The sequence below is a fragment of the Equus caballus genome, chromosome 26, assembly GCF_041296265.1.
Source record: "Equus caballus isolate H_3958 breed thoroughbred chromosome 26, TB-T2T, whole genome shotgun sequence".
Classification (NCBI taxonomy): Eukaryota; Metazoa; Chordata; class Mammalia; order Perissodactyla; family Equidae; genus Equus; species Equus caballus.
This window is the reverse complement of record NC_091709.1, coordinates 48,678,335-48,696,060: the sequence shown is the minus strand read 5'-3', so window position 1 is coordinate 48,696,060 and position 17,726 is coordinate 48,678,335. Positions and strand designations below refer to the sequence as shown.

General features: G+C 47.7%; 1 protein-coding gene across 1 annotated transcript; it reads left to right on the top strand.

Moving 5' to 3' along the window:
• Positions 1-5,992: 5,992 nt before the first annotated feature.
• Positions 5,993-12,813, top strand: S100B (S100 calcium binding protein B). Its single transcript, XM_001487892.7, has 3 exons — positions 5,993-6,287; positions 8,877-9,015; positions 11,516-12,813. Coding segments are annotated over exons 1-3 (282 nt in total). The 5' UTR covers positions 5,993-6,285; the 3' UTR covers positions 11,657-12,813.
• Positions 12,814-17,726: the final 4,913 nt, after the last annotated feature.

Sequence of the window (17,726 nt, the reverse complement as noted above, 5' to 3'; positions counted from 1 at the left end):
CATGAATGTGGTGAAAGTACAGAAGCAGAGAGGCAGACCTGAGAGGCAATAAATGGGTAACAGACACAGTCCACAAATTTGGCTACTCAGCATCCATCAGCAACATTCTACACACATTTGGACTCCCTTACAACAACTAAATCATTCTATATTTCTACCTAAAAAGACACAGCTATCTTTGTCACAAGTGAAGTAGTGCTTACCCTTCTCCAAATAAGAAGATACACAGTTCCAATAGTCATTGTGCCCATTACTGGCTATATTAATTACTTCTCAAATAATGGTTGCACTGAAAATTCGGTTACCTAAAGATTAAACTGAAATGCTAACCTCCAACAACTTGTTTATAAAATAAAAATTGTGAAGAAGAGAGAAGAAAATGGTTAATAAATAAACACATGAATATAACAAGCAAAAAACATACAAACCTGTTATAGTCCTCATTTACACAACTGGTCAGGAGTTCATAGTTGACATCTGTGGCTTCCTTCTTCAACTATCCATTCGATGTCTCCCTTGCCCTCAGCAAGAACCTCCTCTGGGTTCCATATTGGATAGAGGGACCCAAATCTTCACTCCTCAAGGGCCTGAGTCCTCAATAGTCCTGCTTTATTTTTATTTTTTTTGGTTGCTATAGTTTCTCATTAACCTTTACCACTGGTCATGGAAGTATTAAGAGATGCCTCAGAGAACCTCCAGGTTCCATAATCCTCCTTGCTTCTATGGTGGAGCAATAACACAACTTCCCCCTTGGTAATGGGGATCAATCATGAAAACCAGTAGATTAACCCTTTTTTGCATAAGGAGCCCAAAGTAGCCGGGTAGCAGTCTCAGCTTCCAATTCAGTGGGCCCATTGCTATGACCCCTGGTGGAAGCATCCCCTCTGGAGACTAAGATCTCCAAACTATCTCAAAGTTGCCAGAACAAGAAACAAAAATTCTGCAAATAGGTTATTAAGTGTACTTCCAATTCTTGATTCCCAGACCCATGAATTCTGGCTATGGAGGACACGGTACCATACAAGGGTTCCTGATTCAAAGTATATATTGTATCCTGTAATACAGAGCCCCATTCTTTCAGGATGTTGTCTCCCAACTGGCACTATAACTGACTCTTCAGGAAGCTATTCCACCTTTCAACTGGGTCAGCCACTTCTAAGTTATGGGATGTGTGATAAGACCAGTTAATTTAATGGGCATGAGCCTATTCCTGCACTTTCTTTGCTGTGAAATGAGTTCCTTGATCAGATGCAATGCTGTCCAGAATGCCATTACAGCGGCTAAGGCTTTTGTGAGGTCATGGATGTTGGTTTTGGCAGAAGCAGTACCCATAGGGAAGTCAAATCCATATTCAGAACATATGTCTATTCCAGGGAGGACAGATCTCGGCCCCTTCTATGATGAAAGAGGTCCAAAATAATCAACCTGCCACCATGCATCTGGCTGGTCACCACAGGAATCAGTGTTGGTCCTGGCTGTTGGCAGATCAGGCACTCAGCAGCAGCAGTAGCCAGGTCAGCTTTGGGGAGGGGAAGTCCATGTTGTTGAGCACATGCATGCCTCCATCCTTGCCACATAGCCACTTTGTTCATGGACACATTAAGCAAGGTCTGGAGTGGCTGCAGTAAGAGCTGGCTGACACCCACAAGGTTGATCATTTTCCACCGCGATAGTTAAGAGCCTGTTCCACAGTGCATGCCCACTGGCGGGCATTCAGTCGGAACACAAATGTATTCACAAACCGTGCTCATTCAGTGAGGTCCATCCACACGCCTCTTCCAGAGCCTTGCTTGTCACCAATTTTCCAATCCTGTTCCTTCCAACTTGCTGACCAATCAAATCATTAGCAACCACCCATGAATTAATCGAGATCCATACTCTGGCCACTTCTCACTCCAGACATAATGGACAACCAAATGTACTGCTGAAACCTCTGTCCATGAGAGGATTCCCCTTCACTACTGTCCCTCAGATTAACCCTTGAGTGGGCTGTAGTGCTGTATCTGTCCACTTCAGGGTGACACTAGCATATCATGCAGACCCACCTGTAAAGCAGGCTCAAGTTTTTTCTTCCACAGTCAACTGGTTCTAAGAAATACCCTAGGAGGCCACAGACATGGATTGAGGGGAGGCGATGGAACAGGAATTGGGGTCCACGAAGTCTGAGCCACTTACTCCTTTCCTAGACATTTTAATTTGATGATACAGTGTTGGTACACACACCCAACTTTATGGCTAGGTGGGTCAGACAACAATAGGGTTGCATGGTCTCCCCAAGTCCCAGGGATAGGTGTTCAGTCTCTACTAAGGCCTATTAGCAAGGCAGAAGCTCTTCTCAAAATGAGAACCGTTAGCGGCCAAAGAGGACACAGGCTTGCTCCAAAATCCTAGAGGTCTGTGCAGGGATTCTCCTACTGGTGCTTGTCAGAGGGTCCATACTGCATCCCAGAGTGCAACAGACACTTTGAATATCATCAGATCTGCTGGATGCTAAGGACCAATGGTAAAGTAGCTTTCACAGCAGCCTAAACCTGCTCTGGTCCCCACTTGAAACTGCCAGCCTCATGGGTTGAAGTAGCACATGCAAATATAGTATATTCATATCTGAAATTCCCAAACCCCGACTAAATGCTGTGCTTCTTTTCCTGGCAGGCAGTGCAAGATGTAGTAATTTGTCTCTCACTTGAAGGGGATATTTCAAAATGTTCCAGACCACTCAACTCCCAGAAACTTCACTGAGGTGGTGGGCCCCTAAATCGTTGTGTAGCTTATCTCTCATTCTCTAGTTTGCATATGTCTTACTAAGTCATCCAAAGTACTTGCCACTTCCTTCTTATCAGACCCAATCAGAACACTATCATCAATAGAGTGACCAGTGTGATGCTCTGTGGACTGCTGAGATGACGAAGATCTCTGCAGACAATAAGATGGCAAGGAGCAGGAGACCTGACATGTCCTTGAGGTGACACTATAAGGGTACACCTTTGGCCCTGACAGGTAAAAAAGTGCTTCTGGTGGTCTTTGAAAATTGGTTTAGAGAAAAGGTGTTAGTCAGATCAGTAGCTGCGTACCAAGTGCCGGGGGCTGTGTTGATTTTCTCCAGTGGTGATACCTCATCTGGCACAGCAACTGCAGTTGAAGTCACGAGCTGATATCTTTACGACAGTCCACAGTCATTCTCCATAATCCACGCAACTTCTGCACAGGCCAAACTGGCAAGTTAAATGGGTTTATAATAAGTATCACCACCCCTGCTGATGTCAATTCTTTGATGGAAGCATTAATCTCTGAAATTCTCCCATGGGTGCCGCATTGCTTCTGGTTTCCTGTCATAATAAGAAGGGGAGTTTCTAGGGACTTTAATCTAGCTTTTCCTATCATAATGGCCCAAACCCCACATATAAGAGAGGCAGTGAGGGAACTCTGCCAGTGGCCAAGTATGTCTGTTTTGATTACACATTCAGGAGATGAAGAAATAACTACAGGAAAAAAATCTGTGCACAACCCTGGCCCACTGTGAGTTGGTAAGTTAAGACTGTCAACTGAAATCCCTACCTTGACCAGTGGGCCATTTTGTGGCCCCAGGAATGAGCATCAACTCAGAGCCTATATCTAATAGTCCCTAGAGAGATCTGGGTATTTCCTTCTCCCCACTACATGGTCGTATTAGTAAGTGTCTGCAGCTCAGGTGGGGAGGGTGTGGAGAAGACTCATGTGTGTATACTGGCAGTAGTGCAGGGTCTCTCTCAAGGGGGCCTGCCTCCCCTTCAATCAAGAGGCTCTGGGTCCCACCCAACTTAGGTCTGGAAACTTAGAGAGAGGCTGTGATTCTCCACTGTGGTGATTCAAGTCAGGTTTTGGCTACTAGACCTAGAGTTTTTCCTGTTGTGTGGGTTAAGGACTACTTGAGGAGGCAATCCATCTGTCTCATTCTTGGGTACACTGTAATCAGTGAGCCACTGCCTAAAATCTCTGTGGACTAAGGCATTCTGATTTCTGGTACGTCCCTCTGACCTTCACAGTGGACACACCCACCCAGTCTGATGGTTGAGTGCAGTCATTCAGCTCTACTACCCTGAAATCCCATGATCCCCGTTGAAATCAGGGAGCCTATTTCAATGGTAGCATCCCATATGGTCATACGTAGACTACAAAGAGCTTCCTGGGTGTCCCACGCAATAACATATTTCTAGTTGCTTCAATGTAGGGCCCTCCTGTGGAATACGGTTAGAGGGAGGGAGTGAACGTGCAAGTCACACATGACTAGATCAGGGCATCTAGTCTGATGACAGGAGACTCAAAACTGGGGTGTCAGGAGAAGGAGCCAGGGTAATCTGGAAGTGTGAAAGTTGAGAAGGACTTCTGGGCCCAGACAACCCTTTGAGGTGAGGCCTATGATCACTCCTCTCACAGAACAGCTTTAATTTGTCCTAAGTCACACCTCCGTCAAGTGAAGGCACTGAGATTAAGCCTTGCAGCTGTGAGTGTGGAAACTTGGAGAGGTCATATACGTCCTTCCTGTGTTCTTCGAAAGGTCTCATGTCTGTGAGCTCCTGGGGGTGGATGGGATACCATCTTGAAGGCCCCTCAGCACTTGAAAGCCCCTCTCATCCAGATGGGCGGTTTTTCTCGCAGCCTGTGAGCCCTGACACCATTCTCCCACCTCTCTGAAGAACGTCTGCCCCTGCCTGCTCCCACAGAGCCTGGAACAGAGTAGGCACTTGGCACTGCACTTGGCTGTCCCAGGAGGCTGTGAGGTTTGTGTACAGAGGGCAGGCACCATGCCCACGTGTCCAGCAGTTGGATGAGTGGATTTCAAACTATTTTTTTTACCCCTGCATGAGCAGGCTGAAGCTTTTTTGTGCACACTGAAGGGTAAACCCAGAGTCCAGGTTGCACTCAGGGGACATGATTATGGTGTGCAGGAGTGGCGCTCCCTCAGCCATAGCACCTGGCACACACAACGCACCCAGCACACAGTTGCTCCTTCCTTGGACTTGGGCAAGTTCTGTGATTCACAGAGCAAGCAGGTGTCTGACCCTTCAGGAGACAGCAGCCTGTGGGGCAGCTGAGGAAGTAGGGCCAAATTACATTGCTCACGTCCCACTCATGGGGGTGTAGGGACAGGCTGACAGGTCGAGGGAGGGACAACTCAAGCCCCAAGGCTCACAGCCCCCTGATGTTTCCAGGGCATATGTCTGGGCGTTGAACAGTCAAGAATTTCCTGGTAAAACAGATGACAACAAAATAACTGTGTCCACAGACTTCTTTGTGTGTTGATCATTTTGTGGCCACTAAAAACCCGAGTCAGCACAAGGGCCCTGATTCTGGTTCAGACGTCCTTTGATGAGTTTGGGCAAATGCTTTTTGTATAATTTGCCTAAAAGAATGCCTACCGTTCACATTTCTGCTTGGAAATAGCTCAGGTAGGGTACCATTGAAGATGGGCAGTGCGGAGTCTGCACTCAGCTTTCCTGTGGCTGGTTGTGGGGCCTCAGAGAAGGGCACACCACCTCTACCTCTCTATAACACATCCAGGGTACTGTATAACTCTGACAGTCTGTGACTGTTCACCCTGGGATGAAAGAGGCCTTGGGGTGTGCCTGCCATGTCCCCTCAATCATACTAAACAAGGATTTTTCCCTAAAAACATCAAGTTTCTATTTTGCCACACATTTCAGTTCCTGCAGAGGCCGGGCTCAGTGGCTTCTCAAGGAAGCCCTGCTTGGCTGAGAGTACTGATGTCCACAGGGCGACCTGTCTGTGGGTGGGGGCCAGACCAGGGGAGAGAAGCTTAGGGCCTTTCTGTTGTCAACCCTGCATTCAGGGTTGAATCCCCTGCATTCAGCCTGTACTTGAAAGCTTCATGTTCTTGGCTGCATATCTGCCTTGTCTGAATCAATTAATCTCTCTCCTCTCCCCACCCCTAACCTTGCCTTTAGAGGAACATCAATATTCATGTATAAATTAAAAAATAGCACAAAAAGCTGATTCCCCACTTCCTGCCCCATGTGCAGTCCTGGCTCCCCCGCGAGCCCCCGGGTGGCTGTGGCTGTTGGTCAATGCAGCCCTGTGTGCAGGCCCGGCCGCCCCAGCCACCCCAACCCCCGCCCTCGGCCCCCATTGGCTGCCTCGGTCTGCAGTGAGACTGCACTGGGCCTACGCCCTGACCGCCCAGGGAGCAAGGAATAAGAGGCTTCTTCTGCCCATCACTCTTGCTACTCCAGACTCTGCAGCCAGCGGCAACGAGGAGCAGCGACGAGGAGCTGCAACCAACAACCACTGATGTGAGACGCTCAGGAAAAGCTATTCTTTTCTTTTTGGGGGCAGGGGATGGAGAAGGTGGGGCTGGGAACTGGGCAGCAGTTTAAAAAGTCCCTTTAGGATAACTGGCATCATTTCAAAAGTGTGGATCTTACTACTGTTTTGTGGACATGACCACCTCAACTCTAGATAGCTAGAGGTTCATTTTGCCTATATTTTTATTACTATAAATTGGAGAAACATCAGGTCTGGTGGCTCAGAGGTGATTGCTGACATCTTTCCAGAAGTACTACAAATACTGCTTCTCTGCAATATTTTGCAATCTTTGCTCCGTGAAGAGCAGGGTTTTTGCTTCCCTGGGGGTGCTGAGAATGACGGGCAACCTGATGCTAGTTTAACTCTATCTCATAAAGAAATGTTTTCTCTTCTCGTGGCTTCTGCCCTGGCCCTTGGTACATACCTGCTTCACGGTTTTCCAGTTTCCCTCAACGGGAAATGTCAGGGTTCCCCAGCACACCATTCAGAAATTACATGACAACTGTGCAGGTAAATTTACAAGTAAATTTACAATTTAAAAGTAAATACAAAATGGGTCAAAGAAATTGGCACTTATAGTGAATTTAACTTTCCTGACTCTTACAATTTCTCAGGGAGGTAGGACCCCTTCCTTAGAACACACGTGTGATGTGTCCTTCTAAGGAATTAAAGCCCCAAAGTTCTCTTGTTTTTGATATAAAAAGATTAATGCAGAACATTCACAGAATGAAGTGAAAAGGAAACATAGATATTTGATTTACATCTTTCTTAAAAAACAAGTTTTAAACCATCAATTGTTTCACAGTCAAAGTGAAGAATTTAACAGGAAAAAAAATTTTAATTAACTTGTAGTGTGTGGTTAGGAAGAAAATCACATTTTATGGAGTTTTCAAATATACAGAATATATGTTTTATGCCTTTCCTTTAAAAAAATTCCAGAAGGCATTCTTCATGAAAAAATAGTTTAGGCTCCCCTTCCCCAAATTATCACAGACTTTAAGAAGCATCAAGATGATGCAAAACTTTCCTGGGGTTTTTGTTTTGTTACTTAAAAAAAAAATTAATAATTAAAAACTTGAGCGCAAACAATAAGAAAGTATGACATACTAAAGACTTTAATCCACGTAAATGTTCTACCTACATGTGATATATCTTATTTTTAGGGATTTAAGAGCAAAACAAAGTATACCGACTACTAACAGGGTAAATTTAGCAAAGATCAGGCCAAGACAAAAATTCTCAATCCTTTTTCCTTTAGGAAATCAGAAATAAATAAAATTTTAAAAATTTTATTCCAATTTATTTTAAAGATGTGACAGACTTAACGTGGGAATGATTTTTCAATGATTAGACGTAACTTTTGAATTATCTTTAACTATGGCAGTGCAAAGATTCTTTAATGATTAGAACTCAAGGCCAAAAGTTGGTAAATTTCTCTGGCTGAGTGTCTTAGTTTTAAGAGACAATTGGCAAGCCATCCTTTGTAAAATGTGCCTAATTCACAGGATTAAATAGATATTTCCTCAGTTTGCAGGCTATGGGATAAGGTACATGTTGTGAGGGATGTAGGAAGTTTCTTTCACATTGATAAAGCAGAGAAACACTTATTCCGGCACTTGTCCATCACATTAGTGAATAAGTGCCACATCCTGATTCACTCGAGGCAGCACCTCCACGAATACTAAATACCTGGCTGTGGCTCAGCTTCTTGCCTCAGAACCAGCTTATCATGTAACCTTATAATACATTTTTGTTTCTGGTAGGTCAAAGTACCTTTCATTGATCTTTTGCAAAAAAATTTGTGGCAATTCTACTACATTTATTTTTCCAGTTGAATTTTACCGCTGTTTTTTGGTCATGTTCCTCACCCATCAAAAAAAATTCCATAAGTATTTTTATTAAAAATGAGCTAAATTTATATATTACGTCAAAGGAAAGCAAGTTCCTACATTGTATGATCCTTAGAATCTTTTCGAAGAACCTGCACTTTTCTGCTAAACTTATTCTTAAGTAATATTTGTGTTGCTATAGGAATAGGACTTTTCTACTACGTTTTCTGTTTACTGATAGAATATAGGAATACCATAGACTTTTGTATCCTCATTTGGCTCCTGGTCACCTTCTTTCTGATTAATTCTAACAGCTTACAGTTGATGCTTTGCTCACCCACACTCTGTCACTTCATCTTGGAGCCCTGCAGGGGCAGAGGGTGGCCTGCCAGTGAGGAGGCAGGAACCAACCCCTGTGCTCCTTCACTGCTCTGCCTCTGTATTTTTGCTGAAGTTTCCCATTGGCCAAAGCCAACCAGAAGCCAGAGGGCATGGGAACTTATCAGTGTGGTCCACAGGCACAGAGAAGGGAGGAGAGGGTGGAAGAATGGATTTAAGAGGCAGATGGGAGAATTTTGACAACTGTGCAAGGTCCCAGAATGCCCTTCTCTAAGCGTGAAAGAGGAGATGAGCCAAGGCCAGCCTAGCCTCCTCCTCTGGCTAGCTCTGTATAGATAACACTTTAACTGTTTTATGTACAAACAAGGCAGAAGCATGAGAAGGCATTTTTCCTTTGTGGATCCTTAGGATGTCTGAGCTGGAGAAGGCCATGGTGGCCCTCATTGATGTTTTCCATCAATATTCTGGAAGGGAGGGCGACAAGCACAAGCTGAAGAAATCCGAACTCAAAGAGCTCATCAACAATGAGCTTTCTCATTTTTTAGAGGTGAGTCTTGCTTTTTAAAATCAACTGTGTAACTACTCTCCTTTCCACTTATAAAACCACCTGCACATTTTCTCTTCTGAGCTGGCCTGAAGGTGATTCCAGTTCCATTTCAGGATTCCTAGGTTGCTTCTGAAAAGTTACTTTCACAATTGAACTCTCATTATGGAGGCTAGCTTAGATGGGCCCCATTGTTTTCGTTTTCATCTGTTTTGCTTCTAATAGAAACATCAAGGAAAAACTGCTGTCTCAAAACTGTCTCAAAGGTTCCAAATAATGCTGACTTTTCTCTGAAAAAAATCTAAGAATTTATAGCAATAATGACGGCGGAATGGGATGGAAAATACACTCATGACTTATCATGGGCATAGTGAACATATAAAAAAAGTAGTTATAAATAAGCTTTTGTTTTTGGGAAAAGGACTATTTTAGCTAGACGTTTAGCATGCACCATGGTGATAAAATATGCCATTCACACAGCAGATATTTACTGAGCAGTCACTATGTTCAATACTTGGAGAGACACAGGCCCGAAGACATGGCCTCTGCTTTTGGGGTACCTAGCCTGGCACATCAGTGAACAGCTACAACCTACTTGACTGAGGGCATGAGAGAGGTCCCTGCATCCTTTGGAGGCCCTCAGACCTTGCAGGGGGCTCCACGGAGCAAGGGATGTTGGAGAGGAACTGCCTTCAGCTTGAGACCCTAACTTAGGAAGCTGCATGAGGGCCCCGATGAGCCCTGTCCTTCGCCAGGCAGTTCCTGCTCTGGCCTGTAGTGGAAGTATGTCCAGACACCTCATCGAGAACTCACTTCCCTACCCACTGTCTCTACTACCCTTGGATCAGCCACCTAGTATCTCTACTGCATATCAGTCTTGTGCCTTTGAGGCAAAGAACTGCAATCCACCTGATACGTGACCTTCCCTTAGTGCCCAGAACCAAGGTCATTGAAGGGACCAATCACAGACAGGGGAAATGGCCAGACAATGAACCAGTGTCCTAGTGTCTGACCAAGAGCTAAGGGGAAGATACTAGAGGACCAGGGCAGGGTCCTGCTGCACAGTGATGGGTAGCTGCTCTCCTGAGCTAGCTGAGCCTCTCAGTACAGAACAAGCCCTAGGTTCCAGCAACAAGGCAGCACCCATTGTCTGCAGGGCTAGCTGGGGTTCTCCTGTCCCTACTCCCACTCAAACACTCCATTGCTGTGAATGGCACCGCCAGAGCAGGGGAAGCAGCCTGCAGGCTTGAAGGAGAGTGGCATCCCTTAGTCTGATTCTGGGAATGATTTTCTCAGGCATCCAAGTTCAGAGTGGCAGCTGCCTCACTTGCATGTTCAATTATCTAGTCCCACCAATCCTGCCTTCCAAATTAACAATCAAAAAGTTCCAGTTTCTTCTGTAAAAACGACTGTTGTAAGGATGAAATAAGACAGTGTTTGTTAAGTGCTTAACATATAATGAAAGCCTAACAATTAGTAGCTACTATTATTAATTATTGATTTTAAAACATAGAGAGTGCTCAGCATATGGGAACCACAATTTATAAAAGATAAAGAATTCATAGTCAGTGTATCAAGATATCATGAAACTTGTTGGCCTATTTTATCAAGGTAATTTCAGTTTGGAGGCAAATCTAGAATGTACTGAAATTAATGCACTACTCCCATCCATCTTTTAGCAAATGTTTATAGGGCCCACCCCAACCCCCACTGGAATCTCAGTCTTTCATGTTTTATATTCAAGGCAGCCATTGTACATTTCACTTGACTTCTTTGGGCAAAGATCTCCTGCCCTAGGGATTGGTTATTCTGAGCAATCTGCATTTATGCTCTTCTTTAGTATTCAGCACCACATTCCTGCCACCACATTTGTAGTCCTGCACTGTGTTTGCTCCTTGAGACTTTGCAACACCATTCTCTTGGCTTCCGTGTTGGGCGGGAGAACTGTCCGGAAAAGTTCCATGAAGTAGAAAGTAACTCAAGTGGCAAAAAGAACACAAAGAGTTAGCAAATCTAGGACATGTTCCCAAGAGTTATTTCAGCCAAAAAAACACTTTCAAAACATGAAAATCCACTGGAAGCCTTCACTATAGGGACTTCCGCACACAGAAACAACGAAAACCTTAGGGGGTTTTTTGTTCGTTTCAAGACATTTGCATATAATATGCTCATGCTGGTCTAGGCTGTATTCTTCTTTTCTGGGTGTTTTGTTTTAAGCACAGTGATAACAACCTGCAGTTTTTTAGATCTTGGTTGTTCCACAGTCTTTTAAACAGCCCAGGTCCCAGTGGACCTAAAGGAAGATAGAAGAGAAGGCACAGATCCCCAGAGCGTTCTACAGGGCCAACAGCCCCTGGTCACAGGAGAAATCTTTTCCGGCATTTTGCATTTTATATCTTAGGTTGTTTCTGACACAAATTATTAAAGCCAGCCAACTTTTAATCGTTTTGATGGCTCTAAATTTCCTTTAAAAATAAGCTGGGCAACTTCTCTTCTCTCTCAGGAAATCAAAGAGCAGGAGGTTGTCGACAAAGTCATGGAAACACTGGACAACGATGGAGACGGTGAATGTGACTTCCAGGAATTTATGGCCTTCGTTGCCATGGTTACCACTGCCTGCCACGAGTTCTTTGAACACGAGTGAACTAAAGAAAGCAGTCAAGCTGTTCGTGTAACAGAGACGACCCAAGGAAGCAGACAGCAAGGGCTTGCAGGCTAGTAGGAGCTGAGCTTTCCAGTATGTTGTAGCTAATTAGGAAGCTTGATTTGCTTTGTAAATGAAAAATTTAAAACGTCTTTCCAGGGGCTGTTTTTAATGGCTCCCGTCATTATTTCCGCTATATTAGGCATACGTGTTAGCTGGCTGGTCCCAGGGACTCTTGGTAATAATCATTTAGGAAAGTCAAGTTTCAGTCATAAAGCATGTGCTATACTGACTGCTGTGGCTGTATAGAATCCTAACCCAGAAAAACAAGCTACCAAAAATGACTCCAGACGTGTGTAGTTTCCTTGCCTCCACTACATTTAAAAATACAAAGTTTTGTCCACCATCCTTTGAAAAGACTGCCCTTCCTTAAATTTGTTCATCATCAGTGTAACTGAAACATAAAGTAGTTAGGTGATCTGACAGTGCTGTCCCACCTACATAAAGAGCCTGGTCACAGCCAGACTCCTTTTCCTAAGGGGAGCTGTGATTGCTGAGTAAATATCTAATGCCAACAGTTCTAAATGAAAAAACATGTCTCATAAACCAACAAGTACTGACATTTTAACTCTCATCAGAACTGAGAAGCAAATTCTACATTCAGTGTAATTCTCCTGATGGGATCAGTGTGCTGGATCTGTGCGGCACGTGTGCAGCAGAAGGAGCAGGGCCGGGCTCAGGACCAGAGCTCAGCTCCGACACTCTGGAGACAGGGGTACTGCGAGTAATTTCATTTCCCTGGCCTCCTCTCTTGTCTGTAAAATGATGGGTTACTAATGATGTGCCTGGCCTGTCAGTGAATGTCACGCCTGACTTGTTTGTGCTGAGACAGGGTCCGCTCATGGCTATTGGTGAAGTCAGTGTAAGTGGAAAGCTGAACTTTTGCTCTTGTATCCACGAATTCAGATAAATCAAGTTTCAAATAATTCAAATACGCAGGTTATAAATACTAAAAATCACAGAAAAATTTTCACAGGAAAATTCAAATTAACTTATCCAACCCTTTTCCTGCTTTATTTTTTAAGGCCACATATGTGGAAATTTATAAACTAATTGATTGCTTGTATTTGCATTAAATAAAAAGAGCACTGTAACAAGTCTCTGTAGACACTACACATGAAATAAAAGCGAAATACCTGCAAAACTGGGAAGACGAGCGAAGTCAGCGCGGCCTGGCTTCACCATGGTAGCACATGCTGCATTCTGCAAAGCCGGGGCAGGGGCCAGAGGTGGGGACACTTGGATGAGACCCGCGTGAAGGGGCAGAGCACAGAGGGGTGTGAAGGGGTGGGGTGCAGAGGGTGGGGTGTGGTGGGGTTGGGTGAGGAGGGGCATGGAGGGGTGGGGTGTGAAGGGGGTGGGGTGTGGAGGGGTGGGGCGTAGAGGGGTGGGGCATGGGGGTGGGGTGTGGAGGGGAGGGGCGTGGAGGAGTGGGGTGTGGAGGGGTGGGGCATGAAGGGGGTAGGGTGTGGAGGGGTGGGGCGTAGAGGGGTGGGGCGTAGAGGGGTGGGGCATGGGGTGGGGTGTGGAGGGGAGGGGCGTGGAGGGGTGGGGCGTAGAGGGTGGGGCGAGGAGGGATGGGGTGGGGTTTGGTGGGGTAAGAAGGGGTGAGGTGTTCCGGGTTGAGGTGTGTGGGGGGGCCTGTGAACCGGGAGGGACAGGGGTGTGGAGGGGTGGGGTGTGAGGGGCGGGAGAGGAGGGCCGTGGAAGAGTGGACGCAGCGCAATGGTGCCAGGTGGGGCCATCTTCCCTCTCCTCAGTCGGCCGCCTCCTCCTGCCGGGAACTTCCTGCCTCGTTGGTGTCACGTGGCCTTCCCTGAACCAATCGCCAGTGAGGGGAGCTGCGATTGGTCCAGACGGGCACGTGCTCCCCGCCTTGGGACGCATCCTAGACGGGAAGTGGATGTCTAGGAGTTAGGGCGTGTGTGTGCCTGGGACCCGCGTAGCCCTGAGGGGCTTCTGCCCTGGCGAGTTGCTCCCCGCGGGGTCAGTGTCTCCTGCTTGTCCCGCGGCCCTGGCTTCGCAGGCCTATTTCCGGTTCCACAGGTGTTTGGGTGGGTGTCGCTCACGTCTTCTAAGGAGGCAACGCAGGTTGGAGCCCAGGGCCCACTCTGAGCCTCCCTCTCCGGGAGAGACCCGGCTCGGCCACGGCGTGTGGGGCTGGCCTGTAGGATCCTGCAGTGCGAGCGTAAGTACGGCAGCACGAACACGCAGGGAGACGACTCAAACCCTCTGGGCGCAGAAGGCCCCGTGCTCCCTGTCCCGGGGAGGGAGAAAGTGTCTCGGGAAGGACGGGGAGCCAAGGCCGCAGGAGCAGCAGGAGTCGCCCAGGGCAGGAGCAGGGGCGGGGCGGAAGTAGGGAGTGGGGCCCCCAGGGGATGGCTGAGTGTGAGGGGCCAGAGGAGCCGGCACAGGGAGGGCTCTGGGCCTTATCCCCAGGGCAGGGGCGCTCCAGGGGCTTCCAGCAGGGCGGTCCGCGCCCGGCTGACCTCGGGAAGAGCTCTCTAGTGCGGGGCGTGTGGATGGGAGGGGCAGGAGCAGAGCCGGGAACAGCACGGGGGTCTTTGGAGAGATGGGGGCAGCAGGGTGGAGAGAGGTGGGCCAGTGTGGTAGCTGCTGAGTGCACGTCCGGGACACCATCCGCTGCCCCACACGGGTCAGCCTGGGGAGTCCGCAGGGGCCCCCTCAGTTCTGCACTCTGCTGTTGCTGTCTTGAGATTGTTGGTAACTTTTGGACAAGGGGCCCGGCGTTTTCCCTGTGCGCTGGGCCCTACAGATTATGCAGCCGGTCCTGGGCACTGGGCAGTGGTGGAAACACTGGGTTGGGGAACACACGAAGAGGAGCAGGCTTCGGAGGCCCAGAGGCTAGCGTGGCCCTGTGCACTGGAGCCCCGGCCCTGGGCTGCAGTGCCTGCCCTGTGTGTACTCTCCAGCTTGCATTCAAACCTCAGCTCTACACCTCCGTCGCCAGAAGACAGCCGCGCTGCTTTGCCAGAAGTTGAGAGGTCCCTGCTGGTACCTCCCTTGCCTGCCTTGATCCAAGAATCCCAGGGTGACAGTCCCCAGACATCCACCCTCTTTCCAAACCAGACTGGAAAGAACGAGTGTACCAGCCCTCAAGGAGCCTGCCCAAGGCAGCCACTTAGTATGCCCCCTGACCTTACATCCAAGGGAAAAGTACTCCTTTACCCCAGGGAGACAAGCAGCTCCTCAGCACATCTCCACAGCTATCCTTGGAGGCTTCGATTAGCTCCAGGTGGTAAAACATCCATCTTCCCCTGACCTGTCCTCAGCAGATTGTGACCTGCCCTGACTTAGCGGCACCATCTAGTTCCCTGAATGGGTCGTGTTGGTCCCCACACAGCCCCCAGTCTGACCTGCCCCAGCGCTGTCTCAGGCATCCCCAGGTAGGCAGGGGGGTGCCTGGGGCAGGGCAGGGGGGCGGATCAACCGTCTCAGGCATCTCCAGGGAAAATCAGGTCCCAACTTTAGCCAGGAGCAAATGCAATTCATTCAGACCTTAAGAACAGGACAATGGAAACTCTCCATTTTAAATGAACTCTGTCATCTCAGGTTCCCTTTCACAGGGCCTTAGTTCAGCCACACAGAATGTCCTGTGCCCATCAGTTTGTCAGTTTGATCCACAAGACTGGGCCACAGTCACCCAGAGAATCTGTCCCTGACAGCAGCATTGAGTGCCTGGGGTCAAGCTGAGGGTCCCATTTGTTGGCCCTTCAGTGACAAGTGCTGTGGAAGAGTCTGGGGCCCACTGGTGACCCATCCTTCGCGTTCTGGACCACAAGGACCACCCCACCAGGTGCTGCTGTCCATGTCCACAGTCCAGGCAACATAATCAGCAGACTTTCCTGCCACCGAGAGGAGGAACGCTCATCTTCGTCTCATTAGCATGAGGAGGGGAGTGGGAACGAGGCCTCAGGTCCTCACAGAGAGTCCAGCCACACCCCATCCTCACCTGCCAGCAGGCACAGGGACTGCCCCTGGTCAACTGGGGCCCCATTCTGGGTGTCTCCCTTGTTGGCAGTTTGCCTCTGCAGTTTGACACCCCTGTGAGCTCCATGAGCTTGTGAGCTTTTCCCTGAAGCTTCGTCCTGCAAGACCCCACCCTGGTCTCCAAGGCAAGGGGTCGGGGGGCCTTCAAGCCCTCACCCACCAGCCCATAGCTGAGGCCCTGGAGAGAGTTTGGCAAGTCTTCCCAGGAAGTCCTGCAAAGGCCCACATCTCTATTCCGTGAGGCTCCTGGGTTTGCTTGCTGCTGTTTCAGGAGTTTTATTTTTACTTATTTATTTTTAGTTCAAATTTATCATATTTATTCAAATTCAATGAAAAACAAGTCTCTTTTGATGACTACCAAAAATTAGGGGCTTAGATGACCATCATCATCTTGTATGTGCCTCAGCAGCCAATTTATATATGCAAATTCTTATTGGTTGCATAGTATTGAGATTTTCTTGATCAGGATGTTCAAATTTAGGGATTCCATCCCTCTCTGGCCCAACTTGGATTCTTGTAACTGCAGATAGATGTGAATGTCTGGGCATCAGGAGACTGATCAGGCTAAGATTCCACTTGCCCTTCATCCCCATCCTGAGGGAGCCCAGATATCGCCTGGTGCAGCTCCTATACTGATAGCTGGGCTGCCTCGGGGGCCAGGTGGGCATAAGCAGGGGCTGCCCAGACTCTTATCCTACAGGCAAAGAGAGGGGTCCTGTGCCCCTTTGATATGATCCTAACGGCCATGTCCACTAGCAGTCTGGCCAGGTAACATCCTGTCACATCCTCCTTTCACTGCATTTGGGAAGAAAAGGACTGGCCTCTATCTAAAGGAGTGTGAAAAATACATATCATTCAAGCAAGTTGGCAGGAGGTCAAGCAGGGAGGTTTGGGTACAGGGCTAGACATGGATCAGAGCCAAGACTGAGGCTGGCAACCTCAAGAATGAAGCCCAATGCCCCCAGGCTTTTCTGAAGACCCCTCACCCCAGTATCCTTCATTTCACATGCAGATCCCTGGAGTACCTCTCACACATTGGAGGCCACTCCTGAAACTTTCCCCACTGTTAGGGGTTGGGTGTGGACGCTGGGAAGGGAGTGCTGGGTCATGTGGGCCCCACAGCTCCCTGCACACGAATCTCCGTGGGGAGCTTCTTAAACATCCAGCACCAGGCCTCCCAGATCTGGGATGGGACCCTGCCTGGCTGTAGGACTGTTTTAACAAGAACTCGGGTGATTCTTGTCCTCAAGGAAGTTAGAAAATGCCGGGTTAGTAAGGCAGCACTGTCCACCTAGATGGTCCTTCTAAAGGAATTGTGCCCACCCTCCCTGTACAGCGGGCCTCTCACTCAAGAGCAGACTGTGTGCAAGGCAGAGGGTGAGAGAGACCTCACCATCCTCAACATTTGAGGACCCCTGAGCAGAGAGAGCACAGTCCTTGGCTGGGCTCACTGCAGCTGGGCTCCTCTGGGCTGCAGGTTCTTCATTCAGGAATGTTTGATGGGGTGTGGATATACATAAGATGCCCCTCATCCCCTTTCCTGGTGATCACACCTTGTATGACCCCTGTCAGATTCCTGAACTTAGTGGGGAAAGCATCCAGTCTTTCACCATTAAGTGTGATGTTAGCTGTGGGGTTTTTGTAGATGTCCTTTATCAGGTTAAGTAACTTCCCTTTCCTAGGGCATTGAATTTTGTCAAATGCTTTTTCTACATTTACTGAGGATGATCATGTGGTTTTGTTTTTTATTCTATTAATATGGTGTATTACCTTAATTGATTCTCAGATGTTATATCAACCTTACATTCCTGGGATAAGTCCCACTTGGTCATGGTGTATAATTCTTTTTGTATGTTGATGGATTTGGTTTGCTGGTATTTTGTTGAGGATTTTTGTGTCCATACTCAAAAGAGATATTAGCCTTTATTTTTCTATTCTTATAATGTCTGTGGTTTTGGTATCATGTAATATTGGCCTCGTAAAATGAGTGTTCCATCTT